The 26,759-nt window shown below is 32.1% G+C and overlaps 2 protein-coding genes across 3 annotated transcripts in view; one reads left to right on the top strand and one right to left on the bottom strand.

The window, feature by feature from the left end:
• The window catches only part of LOC124362185 (alpha-2-macroglobulin receptor-associated protein-like), a 30,529-nt gene extending 5,312 nt beyond the window's left edge, over positions 1-25,217 (bottom strand). Inside the window, exons 1-6 of the mRNA XM_046816460.1 lie at positions 24,721-25,217; positions 18,198-18,339; positions 8,521-8,694; positions 4,878-4,985; positions 4,528-4,627; positions 841-997 (exon numbers count right to left, since the gene is read on the bottom strand). Of these exons, the coding sequence (XP_046672416.1) occupies positions 841-997; positions 4,528-4,627; positions 4,878-4,985; positions 8,521-8,694; positions 18,198-18,339; positions 24,721-24,918 (879 nt within the window). The 5' untranslated portion in view covers positions 24,919-25,217. The remainder of the gene's footprint in view (positions 1-840; positions 998-4,527; positions 4,628-4,877; positions 4,986-8,520; positions 8,695-18,197; positions 18,340-24,720) is intronic.
• Positions 25,218-25,271: 54 nt separating this feature from the next.
• The window catches only part of LOC124362184 (facilitated trehalose transporter Tret1-like), a 35,816-nt gene continuing 34,328 nt past the window's right edge, over positions 25,272-26,759 (top strand). Inside the window, exon 1 of one of the 2 annotated variants that reach the window (XM_046816456.1) lies at positions 25,272-25,541. The gene's annotated coding sequence lies outside the window, so the exon portion shown is untranslated. The remainder of the gene's footprint in view (positions 25,542-26,759) is intronic. The other variant, XM_046816458.1, reaches the window with a different exon arrangement.

Below are 26,759 nucleotides of genomic sequence, written 5' to 3'. Positions count from 1 at the left end.
CAGACTTGTAACATTTACATGTTTAGAAGACTGAAAAAAGTGGAAACCAAATCATCGTAAACGGCAATGAGACTTGCGTAAAGCATCAAATGTAAAACAAAACAAAAGTTAATGGAATGGGGACACACACATTCGCCCATAAAATTGTATACAATTTGTTTACAAATATATCTATTCTGAAATGTTCTCATTGCCATTATTGCTACCCATAAAATCACTGTTATATTTGATAATGCTCAGCCAAATCCCATATAGTGAGATGGAACTCAGGTTTCTCATATAGTGTTAAAGTTTCATGTGAAATTTCAAGTCTGTAGATAATTTTGTTTTTAAGATATTGTCCAGCCAGACATACAGAAATGAAATGTTTTTCAGCCTCCTGAGTGATAGATAAGCTTCACTAAAGCTCAGACATTAGTATCAGAATATTAGTAATAGAATTATTCTTTATGAAATTTGACCATCACTCATTTTTATTAATGTTCCAAAGTATACGATAAGCAGAAATAAAAAAAATTGTGTATAACTCAATTAAAAAAATAAATAATTCTTTAACTAAGGGAAGGTAGTAAAGGATAATATCCCATTATATTTTAAGCAAACAATACATTTATCACATTGGTGAAAGAATTAATATAATATTGATTGAAGTTCAGTTCATGAGTCAGTTAGTTTTGATTGACTTTTACTATTTTAAAACTAAATTACCTGTAACTTTGTATTGAAAACTGAACTACAAATTTCAATTTAATACATAGAAAGAAACATTGTTCATTGTTGTATGTACGTGGTACACACAGGTTAAGTTCCAATCAGGTTTAACTGAAGAGTAGCACTCACCTTAAGTGATTCTAGCTCATCCGATGTGAAATTCGTCTCAGTGGCTAATTTCCACAGGCCTTGCACTTTGGGTTCCACAAACTCGTTGCTCTTCGGCCCTTTCACAGACAGTCTATGTAGCCGGTCATACCCGTCTCTGATCTCTCTGTGCTTGTCCCTGTACATCGTTTAGAAATATCTTTAGTGACACTTTAAACTCTGTTCTTAGGTTGTTTCAAAGAGTCCATTCACCCATTACGGATCACTGACAAAATATCTCGTCATGCAATAGACTATCAGGATGGTGACAAGCTCAGGTCGCATCTGCTTTAAATTTTACCTCCTAATACTTCAGTATGAGTGTCATTACTAGTCTACTGAATGTTCTTAAACAACAGGTTTATTTTTAGTTTTTCAATTGATTGTAAATACGAGGTCCAATCAAAAAGTATCCTACCTTATGGTGCAACGTAAAACTGAAGTTACCTGAAAAAAGCTGGCGTTAATTTTCTTCAAAATAAGCACCCTGAGAAGCAACACAACGATTCCAGCGACGTTTCCACTTCTGGAAGCAGTCTTGAAAATCACTTTTCGGCATCGCCATGAGATCAGCCGTCGTTTTTTTCATAATTGCTTCTCGACTTTCAAATCTGGTGCCTTTCAATGGTTTTTTGAGATGGGGGAAGAGCCAAAAATTGCATGGAGCCATATCTGGAGAGTGCGGAGGCTGAGGAACTTGCGGAGTGCCGTGTTTCGCCAAAAAAGTTTGAATGAGCTGGCGCATTGTCGTGGTGTAGCCGCCAATTTTGAGACGCCCACAAGTCAGGTCTTTTGCGGCGAATCGCATCTCGGAGACAACGTTGGACACTTAAATAGTACTGTGCATTCACAGTTTGACACTCAGGGGCATATTCATGGTGCACAACTCCACGGTGGTCGAAAAAAACAGTAAGCATCACTTTGACATTGCTTCGAACTTGCCTTGCTTTTTTTGGCCGAGGATCCTGGGGAGACTGCCATTGTGATGACTGAAATTTGGTCTCAGGGTCATATCCAGGGGTCAGACCCAACTTTCGTCTCCAGTTATTATCGATGTCAAAAAGTCCGCATCATCCTCATAACATTGCAGCATGTCCTCGGCAACATCCAATCGCCGTTGCTTCTGCTCGTCTGTCAGCAATTTTGGCACAAATTTTGCGGCTACCCGGCGCAATCCCAAGTCATCCGTTAAAATTGCTTCAGCTGATCCGAAACTGACATCTAACTCAGTACTTACTTCCTCCACAGTCATTCGACGATTTTCACAGATCAAAACTTTTGCTTTCTCGATGATTTCCGGAGTTCGACTTGTTTTTGGTCGGCCCGAACGCTCGTCACTTTCTGCCGAGGTTCGACCACTTTTGAAACGGTTATACCACTCTTTAATCTGCGTAACACTCATTGCCTCATTTTCGAATGCTAGATGAATTTTCCGAATGGTCTCACTTTGTTTTTCTCTGAGTTTCACGCAAAATTTAATGCAATAACGTTGTTCCACTTTTTCCGTCATCTTCACAGTTAGAGAAAACCGATACGCGCACTTGACTTATCAGTACATACTGACCCGTCTCCGGCGAACCAGTCGGGGATCAAGATAAGACTTTGTACCTTTCCTTATCATAGTAGGAACTATTGTCGCAACAAATCTTATCTCATTATTGGCAGCAGAAGCCGCGATACACGACGAGGTCGGATACTTTTTGATTGGACCTCGTATATCAGGTGTCTGTCTTATTTTGTGCTGTTAATAATAATACTATAAATAATGATAATGTAGCATCAGATGGTTCAGTGTGGCACAGTATTACTGTTCTATTGCCAACATGTAAATTACATTATGCCTGCTGAGACATGCATAGCCAAACAAACTGATCCGCAATGGGTTAAGCTGATCTCATCTCTACAGCAGTATTTGACTGACAGACTAAAGAATTCATCTATGGTAATCGTCTTCATATCAATATCAGGTCATTATAACATATTAGAAAAGCAATGCAGATAATATTTTGAAAACAACATTCATAAGTCAATATGTATGATCAAACAATACAATATATTACTTATGAATATTCTAAACCTATATTTGGTTGAGTGTTTAACTCACTGGCTGATCTCACTCACATGCTCTACTGAATTCAAATAACGTAACACACTACCAGATGTGCTGGAACTTGCAATTGGGCACATAATTGTGTGGTTATTAACATGTAACCTAATTAGAATAAAACAAAAAAATTATATTAATCCTTAAAAATGTCCAACACATGAGTGTTTTACTTAGAACGGCTGTTTTGATTAGATCATACAGTGAAGCAGGCTGATGATTTGAAATTAACAATGAATCCTATGAATCCCTCTTCAAAATTTTACACTAAACTACTAAACATTTCATACCTGGTTATTCTTATATGATAAAAAAGCTTACTTAAGGAAAAAAATACAATACCCCAGCAATTTGACACTAAGTAAGTTTTAACATAAATTTGTGAACTTTGAAATGTTATAATACCTATTTTAATACTCACAAATATTAATAATTAATATTAAATATTAATAACTGAGATCAAAATGGATATTGCATCAAGCTGTTTCCAAATAGTGACTTATTTCAGTCATAGAGTAGATTTGTAAATATTTCTGAATATTACAAAACTCAAGGGAAAAATGTAAATTGGTGAATGTATTAATCAATAACTTAGTAAAACAATTGTCCTGCATTAATAAATTCCAATCCACTACTTTCCTCACTCTGAAAGTAGCAGACCTGTGACTGTTCATTAGCTACTAAACTTTGACACCTAAATACAAAACTTATTTCAGGAATGGTTGGGTTGCCTGATGGCTGGTAAAAAAGGTTGTTTATCATAATGGTTTTTTATGGTTGTAAGATATCATTAAATAACTTTGTTATTGTGGTTTTATGCCTTTTATCCTGTTGACATTCTACTTTTTATTGGCAATTTAGCACCTGGAAATTCCAATTTTCTCTTGGTTTACCTAGTCTTACAAGCAGATTGCATGGGCTTGGTTACTATTTAGGAGATATAGTTACGAAACTTCACCAAATTACGATTCAAAGGAATATGATATATGCTATTACGTACATATTACATGAGGTCATGTAAAATATGTAAGTATAGTATGTTACCTTAAAAATCTCTTTTGACAGACAGCATCAGTATTTTTATTTAAAACAACTCGGATAAACAATAGGTTTCATTGCTATGCAAACTTGCCAATTTTACACCCCACCGATTACAGTCATGACTCCTCACCTAATCACCAAAAGAATAACAAACACATACACACACACACACACACACACACATATATATATATATATATATATATATATATATATATATATTGTATATCAGCTGAGTACAAAAAAGAAAAAGTTGTATTTTACTCAGTTATGCCAGCTAAAAACATTAAATTATGATAGATAAGATCAGAAAGAGTTCACAGCCTGGTCAGTACTATTATCTAGAAACAACAGCACAGCTACGTAGTCAACGTCCATATTGATACTGTCTCACAGGCGCAATTAATTGTGGTACGGCTATTACCAATGATTTGTTCTCATCATAGCTTGTCAATGGGTGAAAATTTACTATCTCTCATCAACACAAATTCTGGCTGAATAATGTACATCTATAAATTACCAACCTGAGTTCATTAGCTTTCACAATATAATTGCTTTCTTCGTTCAGTTCATCAGACCGTTTATTGATCTCGTTCAATTGGTCCAATTTATCGTCAATAGAATCTGAAAAAATACAAATACTGTTGGACAGGAATAATAGAGTAAATATTTTATAACAAAAATAATCAACAATGATTACGATGGCATGATGTCCAATTCACTTATCTCAACTCCTTATTTAAAAACACAAATAGAATTTTTTTAATTAACACTGGGAAATTCTTCAAAATTTTGTCTTTTTAACTTGTTTGATTGTAAAATTTTCCGCAATAAAAAAATGTATTAATAAACTCTAGCGTTTAATTTAACTTACTTATGTGTGTATCATACTTCTTGTCACTCTCGCCCAACAGGCCATAGTATTGGTCTATCTTGTCCTGGTGGTGGCTGAATTCTTCCTTAAGTGCCTGCAACTCCTCCGCTATAACAAATAAAATCTGTTACCAAAATACTCTAAACAAAGATAGTTTAAGGACAATATGAATATTATTCTTTATTTAACCCTTTCAAAGTTACTATTTTTCGTTAGCTAAAAGCACCTTGGCATATTATGTTTAAAATACAAAGTTTCAGATAAAGTAATTTTTAATGATAATATTAATTTTAACAATTTTATATAACTCTGGAAGGATAAACTTTTTAAAATCAGACAATCAGTAAACATTCATAGATTTTCACACTTTTTATTCCATTTTTAGTAAGGGTTTGTAAAAAAGATACTAATTCATAATTTATTATATTTTGGAAACCAGAAATGTGTATTAACTATCAATCAGATCAGTATTAAAACCTATTTTACGTGTTTTAACGTCTAAAATCATTCAATTTTAAAAGTTCTGTTTCATAGAATTAAATTTAAAGTATTAAAAGTGATATCCAGAAAGAAATATTGTAGCCCCATGATGCGTAGAAAAGTACAAACCAAAAGGGAACCAGCTGCTTGTTACAAAAATCTAAGACGCTTAACAACATACACCAATTAAATATTATAATTAATCTGTAATTTAAGAGTTATGTAATGTACTTTAAAAAATTATCAATAACCTACATTAAATATATTTGCCTGTCTATATAAACTCTCAGGTAGTTTTTTTCATTACGGGGTTTTCATGTGTCCAAAATATTGTAGACAATGTTAGTGGTAGTAATGTATTTTAATTTTTGAACAAAATAATTTAATTTGAGTATTTGTTTGTAAATATGATTGTACATATTTATTATTATGTACTTATGATATTAGAAGGATAGAAGGACATATTAATTTATGAAAGGAATGTCTTCATTAGTCAAATATTTATATTTATTAAAATAAAAATTAGCATATAAGTATTGAAGATTCTGACATGACCTAACTGTTACTGTCTAAAGTATTTTCTATTTATGACAAACTACAGCATCTTATAATAAGATTTTGTTCAAGCATTCCTTGGTGTTAAAAATTGAACCAATAACCACCAGATAAAGTTGATTTGTTAGTTACTAGGAAAAATGTATGTATATTCAAATTTAATGGAACGTCAAGCACTCTAAATTATTTCCAGTTACTGTAAAAACATATGTAGGAGTCATGATCATAGAAAATAAAGGAAAAAATTTCCCAACAATTCCGTCATGACGGTGATTGTAATAGGTAGTTTTCCATTAATTTATTAAAAAATATTATTAATACAAGCTCATGTGTGTTTGGTGATATGAGGTGGAAGAATTTTGATACTAATTTATCAACCAACAGTTAATCTTTTTAGCATAGATAGGTTTACTCCTACCAAATAATTTTTACTTGCCTGAAAATTACTTTTTAATTTGCTTAAAAATAGTAGCAATGTAACGGAACATCATAGGTTTTAAAGAACAAGGTTTTAAAGATCACATTTTAAAGAAAATGTTTATTATGATAAAAATTGTACATTTTTGAATGTAGACTAAATTAAGAAATGTGACTACAGGAGTGGGAAGTTTTGTGAAGATAAATTGTTCTAGCACTAGGTAAGTACTAGGAAAATGTCGCTCCAGCGGGCCGTGACATAATCGAAAAACAGACTTTGTGCAAAGACACGTCCTACTGCTCATTACTTTCATAATGCACATGACTGATTTTCATCTATTTTAAAGGCTGTAACTGATTTAAATCTGATTTCTGAATCCACATAGAATACCTATCATAATTCTACATAATTCAGTTCATACTTGGCCTTAATATTGCTTGGTGTCTTAAGAATTTTTGTGTAATGTATTCAGTTTTATTCATAAATATTGGACAATTGAGTATTTAAATTCTTCACTTACTATTAACTATTGACTGCATAATCTGACCTAAAATTGGGGTACTAGATTCATAGCTAAAAGAAAAGAAAACCAAAGAGAATTGTAAGGTCATCTACAAGTGTAAAGCAGAAGTTCTTATTTGAGGAAAAGCATCTTGATAAAATGGTTCTGTATATTATTGAAAATGTAAAGGCCATTGGGGAGGAGGAGGCATCAGCATGTTAAGGCGTTAATTTGTTTAGCAATGAATAGAATATCACTGCTTGGTAAATCTAATGCTATGTAGACCTTTAGTAAATTGTACAGGGTACATTATGAAAGTAATGAGCATTTTCATGAAAAACCAGATTTATTCATTCGATTAGTACAAATGGTTAAAATTCTTGAAAATAGTCTACTCCTGAATCAATACATCTGCGGAGACGTTTCTGCCATGCCTGGAAAGCACCCTGGAACTCCTCAGCTGGAATGCCTCTAAGGAACCTTATAACTTCAGCTTGGATGTTCTCCACTGACTCCCAGTTTTTTCTCTTCAGCTCTCGCTTCAGTTGGGGAACAAAAGAAAATCACACAGAGCTATGTCAGTGCGTAAGGAGTCTGAGGCACCACGGGAGTCTTGTTCTGGATCAAGTAATTGGTAACGACGAAAGCCTAGTGGCTGGAAGCATAGTCGTGGTGAAGGTTGAAGATGTCAGGCTGGGTGCGCGCAATTCAGCGTTTCTGTCTCTTGAGCATCTCCAGGTAAAAAGCTGCGTTGACAGTTTGTCCTTGCGGTACAAACACAAATTGGACAATTCCTCGGATATCAAAGAAGACAATCAGTATTGTTTTCATATAAGACTTGCTCATGCACGCTTTTATGGGTTTGCGAGAAGATTGTGTGTGCCACTTAGAGCTGTGCCTTTTCGATTCTGGATCACACCCGAACATCCAGGATTTGTTCCCGGTTAGAGTAGAGTTTAAAAAGCCTGGATCATTTCTAATCAATTCCAAAAATCCTTTACTGTGCAAAACACTAACTTCTTTCTGCGCCTCCGTCAACACCTTCCATACAAGCTTCACACAGACCTTTCGTATTTGCAAATCCTCTGTCACTATCCCATGTGCCACAAATGTTGACAAGTTCAGAGTGTCAGCGATTACCTGGACACTTAACCAACGGTCTGAACTCAAAACTTCATTCACACGCTGCATGTTTAAATTAGTTCGGGTTGTTGTTGGGCGTCCATAACAAGGCTCTTTGGTGACCTTCTCCCGGCCCTCCTTGAAGGCCTTGTACCACTTTTCACATTGAGATCTCAAAAGGCATTCCTCCTTAAACGCCTCTTGAAGCATTTGATAACTTTCCGTTGCATTCTTCCCAAGCCGCACACAAAACTTGATCACGTACCGCTGTTCAAGCAAGTGCTCCAGCTGGCCGTGACATAATCGAAAAACAGACTTTGTGCAAAGACAAGTCCTAATGCTCATTACTTTCATAATGCACCCTTTATAATTTAAAAAGATAGAGTATTTTATGGAGATATAAAATTCAATAATAGTACACTAATATTTATTTAGTGATAAAGGATTTTAAACATTTATTTTTCAGAAGAACAAGTTGAAGCATTCACAATACACTTAATAACACATTATTATATTACAAATTACATCAAACAGATTGCTTTAGTTGAATACTTATAGGTTGTTACCTGTAAAACCTGAGTGTTCCGCTTTCTCCCAGAGTTTGTTGAGTTTCTTATCCTTGAACAGACTCTTGTTGAGGTGAGAATCAGAGGAGCCACTCATTGGCTTGTGGTGCTTATACTTGGCAGGGTCGTTGACCTCTTCAAAGTGCTCCAAGAGGCCATATGTGCTCATTATACCTGAATCCAATCATAGTTCAAAATTATTAACAGAAAAGTAATGCTTAAAAAATGCAGTATTTACATTCCACAACATTGTAAAATTGTATTTTAATACCATACTGAGGAATTAATTTCCATATCTTATTACAGTACATAAAATAGATTTTTTGCTAAGGTTTACTACATAGTTTTATTTATAGTCTTATTAATTTATTAGTTAAGTATAACATTTCACTAAATAGTAAGTAGTGAACCAAAACTAAGTATCAATACTGTATTAAATGAAGCAATATAGGTTTTATTAAAAAAAAACAACTTTATTTTGTCCTAAATGAATTTCTTAATGAAATAATGAAGGGAATGATAAATGGTGATTTTATTTGTGGTGTGTTTCTGGATTTACAAAAAGCTTTTGACTGTGTAATATAAATATTTTGCTTGATAAATTAGAAAACTGTGGAATAAGAGGGACACCTCATGATTTACTGAAATCTTACTTGGTCGGAACTTACATACGGAAACAGTTTGTCACCATAAAAAATGATCAGGCTGAAGTCACATCTAAAAGATCAGACATTAAGTGGGGTATGCCTCAAGGTTCCGTTCTTGGTCCATTGCTATTTTTAATATATATTAATGACATTGGAAATGTAAGTAATCCTAACCAGACAATTTTATATGCAGATGACACGATTTCATAGCACGAGAAATCATAGCAAATATACAAATTAATAATATAGTGCAATACTTTAATGAAAACATTTTAACAGTAAATGCAAATAAATCAACAGCTGTAAATTTTACTTCAAATAAAAAATCTTCCTTTGAAATTCAAATAGCAGTTGACAATTTAGTAATACCAATGTATGATTCTACAAAATTTCTTGGATTGATTATCGACAAAAATTTAAATTAGAATGACCATATAACTACTCTCTGTTTAAAGTTATCTAAAGCAATATTTATGATGAGAAAACTGTCTGAATTTTGCAACGAAAAAGCTCTCAAAATGGTATATTATGCATTTTTTTACTCTCAGTTGGTTTATGGTATTGAAATATGGGGAAATACATTTAAAAATAACATTAATAAAATGTTATTAATACAAAAAAAAGCAGTACGTTATATTTCTGGTATTGGCTATAAGGATTCATGTAAACAAAAATTTCAAGAACTTCATATGACAGTCTCTTGTTTAGTTGTGTATAAACTGTTGCCATATATGGCTACGTCAAACAACCTAACATATAAAAACATCCACCAATATAACACAAGGGGCGCAAACAATATTGTAACCAAAAAACTGATTTCCAAACAATATTCATTAGCAACATTATCTCTTGGACCAAAATTATGGAACACACTGCCAAATGGATTAAGATCACTGCCATTTGGTATTTTCAAAAGACAAATTGGATTTTTCCTTTTGGAACACCCATTTTATGAAGTGGATGAGTTTTTTGGGATTAGTCATAAATTAAATAATTATTGTTGATCTTGGGAAATTCTTTTATCTGTGTTGTAATTAGTTTTTAATTAATTAATTGATTTATTTATTTAATATATCACTTCTTTTAAAGATCTGGACGAACTGGAGGATTGCATTGCTCTTGAAATTGAAATGTACAATATTGTGTTTTCAATGTGACAATGTATGTAATCTTTACCAGTAATAAATGAGTATCGTTGAGTATCAGTATCATTGAGTCCTGCCACCTTTTGGGGCATTAAAAACAACACATTCAAAAACACCAGTGACACTATCTCAGACGTTTTACTATGATGTGGACTATACCAGTTCGGTCGATAACCCAAAGTCAAGGCAAATTACACTAGCTTCACCAGCAACTCATTTTGCCAGTTTCAATGTGACATTCGCAACATGCCAGTTTCATTGAAAATTCTGTCTGATCATTCAAAGGTAGTATTGAGAATAAATCAAGTACACAATTGTATTTTGTCACTCTCTTGGCTAAATCAGTAATTCATTTTAAATTATAGACAATAGACAATATTCTTTATTTGTTGTTTCTTTAAGAAATACAATTGCGTCAATATGTAGAATAATAACAAAAACTTAGATTAATATTTCTTGCTTTAACAAATATTGATTGTGGTATTTATAGAAGATCGAAGAACTCCTTCAATGAATATACAGGTCGTTCCATCAGCCAGTCTCGAAAATGTCTTTTCAGTTCGTTCCCTTTCATGTTCTTGAGATTTGGTGGTAGTGCATTAATGATTTTGCGTCCAATGTAAGAAGGTTTTTTGCTGAATTGCGATGTGTGGTGTACAGGGAGAATGTAGTCCGTTGCTCGTCTGGTGTGGTATGAGTGAGCATTTTTCATTTTCATTTCTTTATTGCCAAGAAAACAATCATTACATAATTGTACAGGCAGAGTCAAAAATACAATAAAATAATCATTAACTAATTATAGCATAAAATTCATCAACACTATAAAAAAACTATTGTCTGTTAACAATCTTTTAATACAGCATTTAAAACTTTTCGATGGTAGATTTTTAAAGTATAATGGCAGATGATTATATAACTTAATGGCAGTATATTTAAAGCTATTTTGTGTTGTACTGTAGGATACTAAAATCATTTCTTAGTTCCTGCCTATTTCTAGTTTCATAACTGTGGTAATCACTATTAGATTTGAAAAGATGTATGTTTCTGTTTTACATAAATAAGGCACTGATAAATGTAGATACATGGAATTGTCATAATTTTGTAACTTAATAAATAAATTCTTACAATGGGATCTAGTTGGAGCTTTACAAATCAATCGAACTGCCTGCTTTTGCAAGACAAACAGACAATGAGAGTAAGAGCAGTTGGCCCAAAAGATGGCACCATACATTAAAAAAGAATGTATATAACTATAATAAATTAGAAGAAGAACATCATTAGAAACTGTGTAATTTAATTTTCTTAACATAAAGATACCTCTAGTGATCCTGGGGTAAAATATAATTAATGTGAGAGAACCATTTTAAATCAGATTGCAACAGAACAGCCAAGAATAAACTTAACAGACTGAATCTCTTTACATCTATTTAAAGACATTGCTAAATCTTGTGTCTTTTCTAAATTTAGAGACAGACTATTAACATTGCACCAATCCGAGAGTAAACCAATCTTAAAATTAAAAATATCAGTGATTTTGTCTTCACAAGTAACATTTAGGCAAATATCATCAGCATACAAGTGAACTGTGTATTATCATCATCTAAAATAGCTGGCAGATCATTAATATATATATATGATAAACAAAAGTGGTCCTAAAATAGATCCTTGCGGAAACACCATTAACAACATCCCTAAAACTAGATAACGACCCATTAAAAAACACACACTGAGTTCTATTACTAAGATAGGACTCAATGAAAGACAAAGACATCTGATCAAAACCCATATGTTTAAGCTTAACCAACAGTGATTTATGCTGCACTGTGTCAAAGGCCTTTGAAAGGTCAAAGAACCTTGATTCCACACAAAGCCCCTTCTCCATGCCATCCAGACAAGCCTGAAGAAAGGCACGAACCGCATCACAAGTGGTGCGATTCCTTCTAAAACCAAACTGCTTGGCTGAAAGCAAACAATTTCGTTCCAAGTAATTAATAATTTGTAGGCTTATTAACCTCTCAAAAACCTTCGAAAAAACAGGTACAAGGGACACAGGTCGAAAACTATGATACTCATCCTTACTGCCCCTTCTTATAAACAGAATCACCTTACTTATCTTCAGTTTTATCAGGAAAATAACCTACATCTAAACATGAATTAATAACATTACATAAAACTTCAGAAATAATAACTGCTTATCTTTAAGATTTTAGAATTGAGATAAAAGACATCCTGACTATTACTGCTACTTAAAGAATTTATAGCTGAGAAAACATCTTCAACACTTACACGAGTAAACGAAAAAAACAGAGAGTCACATTATTATAAACATTTGACAGATAAAAACTAACATTAAAAATACTATTTGGTATATATTACCTGACTAGATCATTAATACTGTTGATAAAGTAATTGTTGAAACCTGTAGCAGTTAAATTAATACTATTATTGGTATTGGCTTTAGCCTTACTATTGACAGAGAGGTTATCTTTGACAATGTTCCAAAGTTGTTTTAGGTTTGTTGGAAGAGTTAGCCACCAATGAATTATATATAACTGAGTTTAGCTAATCTAATCTCCTTGCGGTAAATGTTTTTCAACCTTTTATATGCATCCAGGAAAAATTGAGAATTTGTATCCTTACTTAAATAATAGTAATGTAGACAGGATTCCTTAAGAGCTATTAAATCAGGAGAGTACCATTTATTAATATTAGAATTTACACTAGATCTTTTTTGACAGTTTTAATTGGAAAAGTTAAGTTAACTACCCACATAAAATAAATTAAAAAACAACAAAAAACTTATCACTAGCAGCTGAATAGCTGTAAACAGGTAACCAGTTCATGGTATTCAAATTTCTCAAAAAGGTTAGAGTTTCTTTATCTTGAAACCAACCTAGTAAGAGACGTTGTCCTACCCTCCTCCGAAACTGTAGACAGCTCCATGGAAGTTGACACCGCAAAATGATCAGACTCCACTGTAGGAACTACCTTTACCGTCCATCTATCAGGATGAACACTAGTGACAATGTTGTCTATGCAGGTGCCCCTATTGATGTTCCCAGGACGTGTAATTGAATTAATTCAACATGATTATTCAAACCCGTAACCTCCAACTAAGTTACTAAACGCCACAGTGTTCCTGTCCTTGGTCTCGAGAAAGTTAATGTTAAAATCAGCACAGATGATCACTTCATGATTCACATGGGAAGCAGTTTGCAATAGATCATCAAATAACAATAAAAACCTGTCCATATCCGTGGTGTTAGGTACTCTGTATAAACAAACAACAACAAGAGCATTTAAAGTGTCCCACATAAACAGCCGATATTTCAAAGAGCAATTCGACAGCTAACTTATTAATCCAAGGTACTTCATGAAAAGTTAGATTATTTTTAATAAATATAGCCGAACCACCATGTGAGTGAATTGTCCTACAGAAAGAGGATGCCAGTACATAGTTAGGCAACTTAAAAAGAGGATATCCACGTCCATAGTGAGCCAATGCTCCGTTATGCAAATTATATCACTATTGTTTGTGTGACCAAGGGCCTCAACTGAGACCGACTTTTCCCTCAGTCCATGACAGTTCCAAACAATTAGGTTAAACCTTCTTACAGTTGGCCTGGCTATAAGTGCAAACTTTGCTATTTACTACAGTTTGGGTTTGCCTAAAAAAACCATACTCCTTACCTTATTATTTTTTAGGCTTAGGCTGATTGTATTCACATATTAGTGTTCCACTTGGCCAGAACTCAGAATTTAAAACACTTTTGAGGCTAACTCCAAAGGCAAACCAATTTTATAATGATTTATAAGTATCATACTTTGTTTTCAACTCGACACACTCTGAATTGTTAACACCACCGGCTCCTTCCAAGTAGCTAACTAAATCTTCTTTTTGAGAACTTCAGGCGATAGACGAGATATAAATATCCAACTCCGTTTTCCAATAGCTTTTAGCTTGCATACATTTGCCTCTTCACTCTTCTTCGTACCAATAATAGGCTTAACATTGGGCCTGGAGTTTCTCTTTTTCTTGGAAGAGTAAAGTTCCCACTTATTCTCACGTAAGGAAGGGAAAACTTCTTAATTTTTCTCGTAACCAGATCCCCCATAGATTTCTTCATCTTCAAATCCAAGAAAAACGTCTCCTTCAATTGAAACATTGCCATTTCATTTACTAGGACTAAGCGACTTTACACCCTTAGGATTATTATTGGTGTTACTGACATGATTATTGTCATGATTAGAGTTGTTGGCCTATTTCCCCCATCATTGCTGACTTCATTGACTCTTTCTTTAACTCTTGATCTCGTTAAAGGAGTCGATTAACGTCCTTTGCCGACTGATTTCTTGTGAAGGAACGGTTAGGCTATTGATGCTGGAACACTCGTTGATTTTTTGGTGATACCATCCCCACTTTCCAATATAGTGTTTTAACTTTTATTAATATGTACATTTTTCATTTCTAGGAAGGTCCATCTGGCTGGTGTAGATGACGACTGCATGGATGTACAGTGCTATGACAGTAAGAAGCTGCAGGGATTTGAAAGCTTCTCTGCAGCTTTCCCTAGGGCTGAGGCTATAGAGTGCCCTTACAGCTTTTTTTTGGAGTATCAGGATTTTGTTGAGATTGGTTTCAGATGTTCCTCCCCATGAAATTAAGCCATATCTGAGGTGGGACTCCACTACAGCATAGTATGCTGTCTTTGCCGTCTCCAAACCTCCTATCCACTTCATTCGCTTTACCACATAAGTGCCAGATGAAAGTTTTTTGGTCAGATCGCGTATGTGATCTGTCCAGGAGAGGTCAGCATTAATTGTTAGGCCAAGCAGTTTTGCCTTTTTTTCAACTAAAATATTAGGTATTTTTGGAATCTGCTCTTGTCTTCTGCTAAAATTTATCTGGGTGGTTTTGGATTGATTTATGACCAGATCGTTTTGAAGGCAGTATTGGAGTGATTTTTCTGTTGCTGATGAAATATCCAAAATTAGATTTTGTGCTGTGTTATTTGTAAACAAAAGAGTTGTGTCGTCTGCGTACATAATGGTTTCTACAGAATTGTCATTGATAAAACTTGAAAAATCGTTTGTAAAAAGTATGAACAAAAAGGGGCCTAAAACTGAGCCTTGAGGCACTCCTCTACTTACTGTGAGTTGTCTTGATCTATACACGCATTTACTCCCATTTACATTTTGTTGAATCTCAACTATTTGCTTGCGTCCTTTCAGGTAGCTAGTCACCCAATCTTTCGCCAAGCCTTCAAAACCTAGGGCTGAAATCTTTTTCAAGATAAGATCATGATCTAGACAATCGAAAGCCTTACTGTAGTCTAATAGGACAGCTGATACGTGTTTGTGGTCTTCTAATTTATCTATGACATATTCAATTAGATTAGTGACAGCTGTGGTGGTGGATCGTCCTTTGAGATAGCCATGTTGGTTCTTTGTTATTAGATTATATCTGTCCAGATGTTGTAACATTCTTGAGAGTGCTACCTTTTCTATTATTTTTGAGAAAGTTGGTATTAGTGAAATGGGACAGTAATTTTCAGGTTTAGTAATGGATCCTTTTTTGTGCTTTGGGTATATTTTTGATATTTTTAAGGGGGATGGAAACTGGCCTGAGGAAAACGATTGATTTATTATGGTAACCAGTGGTGGTGCTAGTTGTTTGGCACAGTGTTTTACTAATTTTGAAGGAATTTCATCAATTCCACATGATAATTTAGTCTTCAGGGAAGCTATCACTCCCAAGACTTCTTTAACAGTTGTTGGTGTTAAAATTAGTGATTGACAATTTCTTTGTGGAAGCAAAATCGGATGAGTTATGGCTGTGTATTTCAGATGTTCTCTATTTTCGCCTAATGTGGAATCTGCTATTTGGGAAAAGTATTGGTTGAAATGTTCGGCTATTTCGGCGGGGTTGTCTATTATGTTTCCTTCTATCTCCATCTTCAGTGTTGAATTTTCTTTCTGTTGCTTACTTTGCTTTTCTGAGTTTATTATGTCCCAAACGGCTTTAGACTTATTGTCAGAGTTAATGATGTAGTTAGCAGCCATATGTTGTTTGAGACTCCTAAGCTTGAGATCGTAGGCTTTCTTTTTTGCTGCCATGGATGTTCTATCATGTTCATTTCTGGTGAGCTGATATCTTTGTAAGGCAATTAGAAAATCTTCTTTTAGTATTTTGGACTCTTGGTCATACTGAACTTTTAGTCTGCCCCTCGGCTTTGCTTTTACTTTTTTGCTAGGGCAACCTTATCTTGTCGTCACTATCGTCCAGGATAAACTTGTAGATATTTTTAAAGCAGATGGAAATGTTCCAGAAGAGAAAGATTTGTTTATTACATTAACAAGAGAGCTCACTATTTCTTCTTTACATATTTTCAACAGTTTTGTAAAGACTTATCCCCAGCTGAGGGTTAGTTTTTATTGATCGGATTAGTTTATCTACCTCTTCTAGGGATGAAGGTTGTTGTATTAAATTTGGATTTGTGTTCAGTAGTATTCTTTGACCACTTGCTTATTAATATAGTCAATTTTAAATTACACACAGTTGTTTTATAGTATAACGTAAAATTAGGAATTTCAATTTCATTTTCTGTGTATTTGTGATTAAAACAATAGTTCTTTGATAAATACTAATATAAAAATCTTTGTATTTTCAGACTGCTTATATAGAAGTAATACCTAAAAATAAAAAAAATTAAACGACAATCATTTTTTCAAACAAATATTTTTGTAAATAAGTCTAATTTATTTTTTTAACCGATTATTTAGTTCTTAGTATGTTTACAATACTTTATACCCTTTATTGTAACCTTTTCATTTTAGGAATATTTGTAATTCCAATACTGAAATGTCAAGTAAACAATGCTTTATTAACTTCATCCAACCACACAAATTAATACTGAGCCCGCATCATCAAAATGTGATTTAATCAAATTGGTCTGAGCAATATCTTTTTATAAAAACATTATCTTAATGCATTTGACTTTAGTAATTATGTGCACGTGTTTTATTTTTTATAATATTTAATTTATGTTTACATATTACTAATTTCTTCATATTCTTAGTTTTGTCACAGGAGTTTTAATAATTTTTACCACTTTTATTGTACAATTTTATGCTCTGTTCATGTTAAAGATCATTAGTTACTTATAATTAATTAAGTATTAAGATTAATTCAATAAAAATGCTGGTAAATTGATATTTTTGTTTAAATTGTGCTAGTCCAATATAGGATTGTTTTTAGACATGATCTATTGTAGACTACAGTATGTACAAAATTAATCATTTCAGGACTGATTAAAAAGTGCTAGTTTCTCTATATTGTATTTAAATGTACACATAAAGTACAGTATTGTATTTTTTTTAAACTAACACTTTTCATATTGTAAAATTAGGGTAATGCATAATTTGTTATGATTAGGCAATAGAGTAAAACAAAGTACTGTATAAAACAATGAGTTTTTTACTTTTTTTTTTCAATTTAATACTCAAAACAAATATTTTATGTTGTTTTTAAACCAAAATCCCAAGTTTAATGTATGTTTTAAAGCTTTTGGTGCATAAAATCATATTTGTTTGATTGATTTGTGTATCTTAACTTATTTCTTTTGTTTTGTAACATTATTTCTACTCCAATAAACTGTAAAAACTAAAATTTACACAGATCGCTACTGTTGGGGATATCTAAGCCTAGATCAGATGGAGGAGACAAATCGGTCTTTTCTTCACTTGATGTTAAATCATTAACTAGTATATATCACTAATGTCATTAATTTTGTAATTCACTTGTACTTGCAGTCATCAGAATTAAATTCATTTACTTCAAAAATTCTATTTAAACACCAAAACTATATTAATCATATTACCGTACCAATAAGTTTCTTCCTTAATTCAGCTTCCTTCAAGCCCTCTTTATCAGATCCTTCATTCTTCAGTCTTTTAAAAGTTATTTCTTCTTTGTCATGTATCTTTAGTTCTGAGAATAAAGATTTTAGTTTGGGTTCAGTCAGCCGCTGAAACAAATAAGAAGAGTTTTGATTTTTCATTATGTCATTAAGTTTCATTGAGTTAAGATTTGATTTGCCATTTATTTTTTAGGCTCAATGAGGTGAATATCAATCTATTATGAATAGAAATACCAGTATAATAATATAAAAAAATCATTAATTTTAATGAAAAGATTAATGGTTTTTCTTTGTACACTATAATCGGAACTGATTCATTGAGTTAATTGAAGGCGATACACACTTCCTGATACAAACACAATTAAAACTGATAGACGTCATTAATTTATCAGTGGATTAAAGTGATGTATGAGGAAATGATTAGGAACAAAAGTTGTAGCAGCCTATTTGTCATTGTATTAAATTTAAGATATAAACATAATGTAACTTTTTGTTTTAATTTAAGAAAAATACATTTATAAAATCTTATTGTAAAACTCAATGGCATCATGTACAACTTTAAAAACACTATATGTAATGAGCTACCTAACTATGTTATACACTGTTCATTACAAATATAATATTTCCCAACAAATAGAGTTTTAAACATTTAGAAACTAAATAAAACTTAAAAACTATATTATTTTTAAAATATTAAAACTAAAATTATACTATTTTTCTAAATAAAAATACAAACAAGTGCTTACAAATTTTTTAAAGAACTTACAATACAAGATACTCTGAATGTAAAATTTGTTTTAAAAATTTGAAGAAATTAAGTTTTAATTTTTAAAGATATTATGGCAGTAAACAATTTATCAAATTTGTGTTTTATATACATGTCCGAGCTTTAATAATTATGAAAACCAAAATTACACTTAAACTTCATCATGTGATTTTAAAAATAAAAAAGTTGTTCTCACACTATAATCACACAGTATATATTAATTAAAATAAACCTTTGTAGTATCTAACTACATCTGTCTCTATTTTTATAAATTTATTAAGTGGTAGATGAGTCCAGAATTAATTGTTCTAAAGGAGACAGTAATAGACAGGTATCTAAGCATGGCTCAACAAGGTAAATTGTCATTTATACATCTAAAAATTCTAATTTATACACCCTAAAAGATGCCACTTTCCAAAAGGAAAGTTGGCTATCATGATATTTTTTTTAAGATAGAAATTTAGAGTACAAGACAAATAACATAAAAATCCCAATAAAATAATGCACACAACTTAGCTCCACTAAGAGGAACGTGAAGTGGAACTAATCTCAACATTCACAATCAATCAACCATTTCCACCATAGCTAAGTTATGTGTAGAAAACTCAATTGCTCCATTGTGCTTTGGGTACGTGTGAGAAATATCATAGTGCACTCAGTTGTACACCCGATGAGACAACGAGAATACCTCTTCACTTAGATTACACTATATTTTGTAGTGTTTTTGAAGCCTAAACGATACAAAGAGTTCGTCTTGAGCCTCTTCCTCACTGACTTTTGATCTCTTCAATGAATAGATTCCAGATTCCATGAGTCAAGTCTGTGACAGCATCAGATTTCAGATGCTGCACTAAGAGAAGATGAACTGAAGCTAAACTCAATAGTCAGAATGAGGAAATATTTCCTTGCTTGGTTAGAAAATATTTCCTACCAAATATAGAAAGTTGAAAAGAGTAAGGTAAAGTGATATTTTTAATTTGAAACATTCTTAAATTATATTACTTTTATATTTGAAAAATTATTAAAGGCAAACGGTTTGAACTAATAAAGGAGTAAATCCAGTAGTCAGTTACCTCACTTTTAATACAACAGACATGCATTTTATATTAGTTTTTTACAAATAAAACCACCATTTCTATGAACTAATTTATCACTGTAAACCTACTTCTCCATCCCCACTATGCTTTGATTTTAAGGCATTAATTCTTAATCCATTATTATAAAATTACTGGGTCGAAATATTTATATAAATATAAGCGTAAACTAATCTGAGTTAACAGCTATGACACTGTTCCATTTCTACTTCCTTGAGATATTAACGTTGACATGTCATCGGCAAAGAAATTTGAAGACATTAAAATAGCCTATCTGTTATATCATCCTGTAAAGTAAAATCGATATCGAGCCTGCAACAGAATGTTATGGAATACTTGATTTTGAGAGGAATGATGTTTTTTTTATAGGAATAGCATGGGAATATATAAGGGAAGGGGCTCAAACCTCCACTGAAATTTTGAAACACAAACATTAAGCTCGAACAGCATTTATGAGGTCCTATTTGGAAGATTCCTGAGCCTCTATTTTCAGAGCGTATTTTATACTTCCTAAACCACCCAATGTGTCAGTCCCCCTCCCGAATAAATGTTCTATGTATGCAGTGGCATAAAATACCATGAAAATGTTAAGTAAAAAAAGTTTTGTAATATATGCTTAAAGTGTTTTATTAAACATTATTGATTTCAGAAATTTCAGCAAAGCGATAATTTACAGTTTCCTCACTCCACTGTATATTTAGGATCAATTACAATTGAATCAGTAAGTGGACAAAGAACAGAGCGGCAAGATTTAGGGGGGTGGCAACATTTTTACTTTATTTCTTAATATTCATAATAAAATATTTTGGTCATTCCATTTCAGATCAACCTATGAAAAATAATTTTGGACCTTAAACTCTAAAATTTTGGTGATCTGTTTGCATGGAAGTTGCACCTACTAAGACTAGTTAAAATACAACATTTTTAAATTGTTCTGCATTAGGGTTTTTGAGTGACGGGCTTTTAAAAATCCACAAAATAACTGTTAAAGCTAAAAAGCTCAAATTTGTGGAATTCTTTTCCATTTGAAGTGCTCTTTAATTTGATATATCACATGACTATGAATTTTAATATTTTTTTTTAATTCTCCCAAAAACTGTTTTTGACAAACAAAAAATACCTCTAAGAATTTTTGTTTGCTACTGTCACAAAATCATAAGTCATACATTCTGAACCAGTTGGTGTTATTTGGTAAACTGTCATTATACATTTAAGGGATTTATGCAGACTGTAATGAGATGTTGCAAATAACTACCACTCGAGTTCAATCCCAAAAATTTCTTTATGCAAACATAATTATAGAAATTGTTTTATACTTGTACTGAGTGATGTTTCTATCAGAGATGGGAGTGATCTTTTAACAGGAAAAGGCACAGTCTACTTAAAGATTTTTACAAGATTTTTTTCTAGAAAGTATAAAGGCAACTTTGTTGTATTTCAGACAATCTGATATGAAACATATTGAAGATTTTTCAATTTCCCCTTCAGTTTGTAATAAATAACTAAGGGGTGCCTACACCTGGTGTAGCTTGGCTCGTTGTCCAAAGAAAGTACTGTATCTTATCTTGTATGATGAAGGAATAATTTTTGACTAAATCACAATTAATTGATTCATGGCCTTCTATTACATTTTTGTTTATTTCATTGATAGTGTCCCTTTTTATGACTAATTATAAATGTATATATTTTGAGACTTGAATATGTTTTTAAAAACCACAAAAAAAAATCTGTGGCGCTTTTTACTTCTGTTTTCATTGACCACCTATCAACACAGTTACTCACTTTTTGTAAGTACATTCATCAATTATTTCATTATTAAATTTGTTATATAGTACGGTAAGTTTATTAAAAATCACTAACGCTTGGGTATACTTTACTCACATTGATGTAACAGAACTGAGAAGGTGGAATGTACATTATCTTTACCACACACGAGGAGTGATCTGATTTCAAAGATATTCACCATCCAGAACAAAATTATGCATTTTTGCTCATCATTAATTTTACTAAAACATAACCAAAAACTCCCATTTTCTGGGTTTTTAAAATCTGTAACTCATAACCCAAAGGAAGAAAAATGTAAAATTTTGCATTTTAACTAGTCTTGGTAGGTACAACCTCCACACAAAAAATCATAAAAATCTGAGAGGTCAAGGTCTAGACCATTGGTTGATTCAACGTGGAATGACCCAATTACAAACCATTAAAATAATTATAAAACGTAATGAAATATTACTCATCAGTCATACCATTATAAGGGTGTCTTAATGAGGGCGGCGCACAGTAACGTAAATAGATTTGTGTATATCAAAATATTGTTCTAGAGGGAATATGCCTCTGCTTACCCACTCTCCTACTCTCAAATAAAAAAGTACAGAACTCTGAGTTTGATCATCCTACCAGTTTGAACTATGAACAAACTAGTAAAGCTACATTAAACCATTAAAATTTTAATAATTTTAAAACAATAACTTCTACTTGTTATTTTGACAACAACAACAAAAAAGTACTGATTTTTGGCGTTTTTAACGAAACTTTAACTATGAAAACTCATATCTCGATAATTTGTGATCCTGACTAATGCAGTTCTTAAAGCACCTTGGGAGGTAATTTTGTAAACAACTATTCAAAATTTTAATTTTTAATACAGTTTTATTAAACAGATTTTGTTGAAACACGCAAACTGCCAGACTAATGAGGGCAGTGTTGCAACAGTCGTCCGCGGCCCGCTTGTGCTCAGGATTACTACTAGCCATAATAACTGTTGTGTTTGACCATTATATTTCCCATTTCTCATTAGAGCTTTGAAAAGGCAATAACAGATTTAAAATCTGATTGCTTGCTAAAATGCTGTTTTTAAATATTTACATTAACTGCAATTTATTTAAATTTGATCTGTTTGGGCTACAGTGCTTTGGATTGAATCCGACATAAGAAACATTGAATAAGTTTTGATGAAGTAATTGACAATTTTGTTTATAGGAAAACTAAAAGAAAATCTTACTTAAGTAAGTTATAGGTGATATTTTAAATTCAAAGAAAGACTTTTAAAATCCAACAATTTATTGTTTTCACTGCAATTATTGATATTGATGTCTATACTCTTAATGGAAATAAATATGCCAAATTTTACAAACCAAAACGAGATCGATCAAACAGGAAAACTCATGAATAATTATGAGCCACAATTCATATGGTTTATGTCATAATTATTTAATTGTTTATAACTATACACATGTAATTATATATTATTACGTGTATTTATAATAATTATTATTGTTATACTGTATATACACGTAATCGTATATATAATAATACGATTAGGTGTAGTATTATTTGAGTGTTACAGCTGTTGGTACTTTGGGATTATACCGACCACACCAGTATGAAGAACACAAAAATATAAATTTATAGAAACAAACATAATAGAACGAAAAAACAACTCTAATTACAAAATTACAAACTTACAAGCATTTCCAGGTATTGTGATCGGTATTGTTATCGCTGTTATCATATCTTTCTCAAGAATCCCGATTACGGCAGGCCGCACGGCATCACATGATTTGCACGGTACATAATTGCCTTTCCATTACAATTCAATTTATATTTCTGATCAGACCCTCTAGAATTTGATATTATACTGATAGGTACTATCTCGAGGGATGTTTTTCTTTCGTTGACATCAGCACGGGCTTCGGCAGCACCTTCGGAGCACTCGCATTTTGGGTGGCGGAGTGTGATCAAGAATAAAAACAAGTTTTGAGTGTTTTTTCAATAAAGAGTTTAGTTTTAGTTTGGTAATGTTTGTTTTTATTGAATTTTTGTGTTTGGAGAAATGTAGATGTAAAACACGGAAGTACAACAAAGCGACGCACCAGCTGAACGGGCGGCGAGACTCTGCAATCACGTTATCTACTAGACCGCTCGACTTTAACCTCTGTCTGAGGATGGGGAGGGGTTTGCGATAAGCCAATTCCTGTTTTATATTGACGAAATATTGTTCTACGCTAATCTAGTAATCAGTAGAAGCAAAATGTCAAATAACGATTCATGTCTGGGTGTGGTCGGTATAATCCCAAAGTACCCAGCTGTTCATATTGATTAAGTTAATTGTTCAAAACAATTAATCAGTATCGATTGGTTATATCAATGGTTATCACTAAGTAATATCGTTTACCAATTTCGATATAAAAAACCGGGTCCGCTTATCATACCCTACCCCAAGAAAATTTTATTTTTACATTTTTAATCTAAAAAAATATTCCAAAATAAATTACAGGCTACGTACGAACAAATACTTGAAGCACATTTAATGGTGATGAAAATCATCGTTCCGTCTTCAAAATAAACGGAAAGAGCAAGGAATTACGTGTAAAACTGAACAAATTGTAGTGACAATCACATGACACACAGCTCTGGCCTAATACCTGGTGGTCTACGCATCTACCCACACACACTTTCACACACCAACATGTGGCTAAATGATCGTAGGTAAAAAGTTAACAAATTCACTTTGGCAGATGTGCTAGTGCGGAGTGCGCCATAACCTACACTGTTGCTTTGCAGCACTGAAAGTGTTAACATGTAATTTAGCTGGATAGTTAGTGTACATTAGTTCAATTTGCTTACCACTTGAGCTTTTGTCCACAGCATATTTAGTTTAGCCATCCTAAATGGTCTGTCAAGAGTCCTAACATTAACCTCAGGTTCAGATATGATGTTTGATTTCCCAAAATCTACATTTGCTTCTTTTGTATATTTATTTACAGCGCGAACAAAAGAAAAAGAAAGAATACCTAAACTGAGAACAAAAAGTGCTAACTTCATAATTACTCGATCTCAACTTAAATAGCCTATTTGTGCCAATAATGTGAACACTTAGTAATGTAATACACCGAAGTAAACAAACCAATTTTTTCTATTCTCATTTACATAGAAATTTCAGGTTAAGATGCCAGACTGTTCAGGTTCTGGTTTCAGAATATTGCGATAGTTCCATTGAATTATTACAGTTTGAGTGTTTTATTTTTTTACAATTTTATGAAATTAGCCACTTGTATGAAATTTGCACACAAAGAAACTAGTACTAAGCGCGAGTATTTAAAGTTTCAGTTCGATACTCTATGCAATGACCACGTTATGATGAAATAGAGAAGCAATTTACTATCAAGGTTTAACTGTCTATGACTAACCTCTTATTATCAGTCATTGACTAGTGATAGTGTACAAATTGTTATTGTTAAAAATTCAATGTACGTAATTTTAACGTTTTAAATCTCAGGTCATTTGTATTTAAAATTTATGATTCAAAACAGATATCCACTATTACAATTTAAAATTTTTATGTAATAAACAGGTTATATATTTCGTGATTGATTAGTATTGAATACTCAGCGTGTAGTGATAAAAAATATTATTTGAATTTGAATTCTCCCAGACTAACAAAACAAGTAAGTAATTGAGCCTATCCTTTATAAAAAATAAATATACATTTTCATAAACAGGAAATCCACAAAAGTGACAAAAAATATATGTGTAAATTGTATTTGTCTAATATTTATATGAAGAACTGAAAGTAATAATAATAATATCTGTTTAAATATTGTCAGAACCAGAATGAAAGTATTTATATAAGGAGGTAAATATGATATATATTTGGCAGATATCAATTTCTGTCACTCAAACAAAATTTCATCTTTTTAACTGGGCTCTCAGCCTCTAAGCCCCGCGCCTAACATATTCACAAGGGTTTAAATTACATTTACAACATATCAAGTATTATATATAATTATTTTCATTAAATTACAAGGAATATATTAATTAAGTATAAATACAACTTAACAAGAAAAGTCATGTATGTCCAAAGTTTACTCAAATCCAAAATTCAAAACAAACTTTTTTACAATCAAACACATAAGTATAAGTTGGGTAGAAAGCGAGTCACGTTTTTTTTAAATTGATTTTAATAAATGATATTGCACAATTACACCCATCAATATAATCAACTAATAAGCATACTGATTAATTAATTTAATAGTTAACTCAATTAAGTCATCTGTACCAATGTATACACATTATAAGATTGTAACTTTTATAAGTAACTTCATTTAAATAAAATTGTTAGTTAACTTTAGAAAACTAATCAAAATAGTATTTAAAGACAATAACCTGTTTTTCTTGGTTTTGATATGTTAGTTTTGTTATGATTTCTTTAAATTATTTAAATTACATTAATCGTATTATCTACCCCAACTGTTTGATAGTATGGTTCCTTTACTATTTATGATATTAAAACAAGGATATTATATTAATTCTTTTAATTTCAAACCTTGTCTATAACTTTTAATTATTGTTTTAATTACATTGGTAGTTCTATTATTCAATATATATTTGATGATAATAGTAAGCTATATAAAAACCATAAAAACCAGGTCCACTTATCTTACTCTGCCCATAAGATTTCCTCCTTTAAAAGTTACAACGTTAGTGTTAAAACACTCATAATACTTCAAAGGCTTCAGTATAATAAGCGGCCACCAACACAATCGGATGAGGATTATTGATTTTAAATATCGATACTATCAAATACGACATTAGGCCTATAGATATTTATAATTAATCATCGCCAGCTTTTTTTATTTAGACTAGTAATGTCATTACCAGTTTTA

Source organism: Homalodisca vitripennis, chromosome 5, assembly GCF_021130785.1.
Source record: "Homalodisca vitripennis isolate AUS2020 chromosome 5, UT_GWSS_2.1, whole genome shotgun sequence".
Taxonomy (NCBI): domain Eukaryota; kingdom Metazoa; phylum Arthropoda; class Insecta; order Hemiptera; family Cicadellidae; genus Homalodisca; species Homalodisca vitripennis.
Note: the sequence above shows the minus strand (reverse complement) of the source record. Positions and strands in the feature narration are given on the sequence as shown.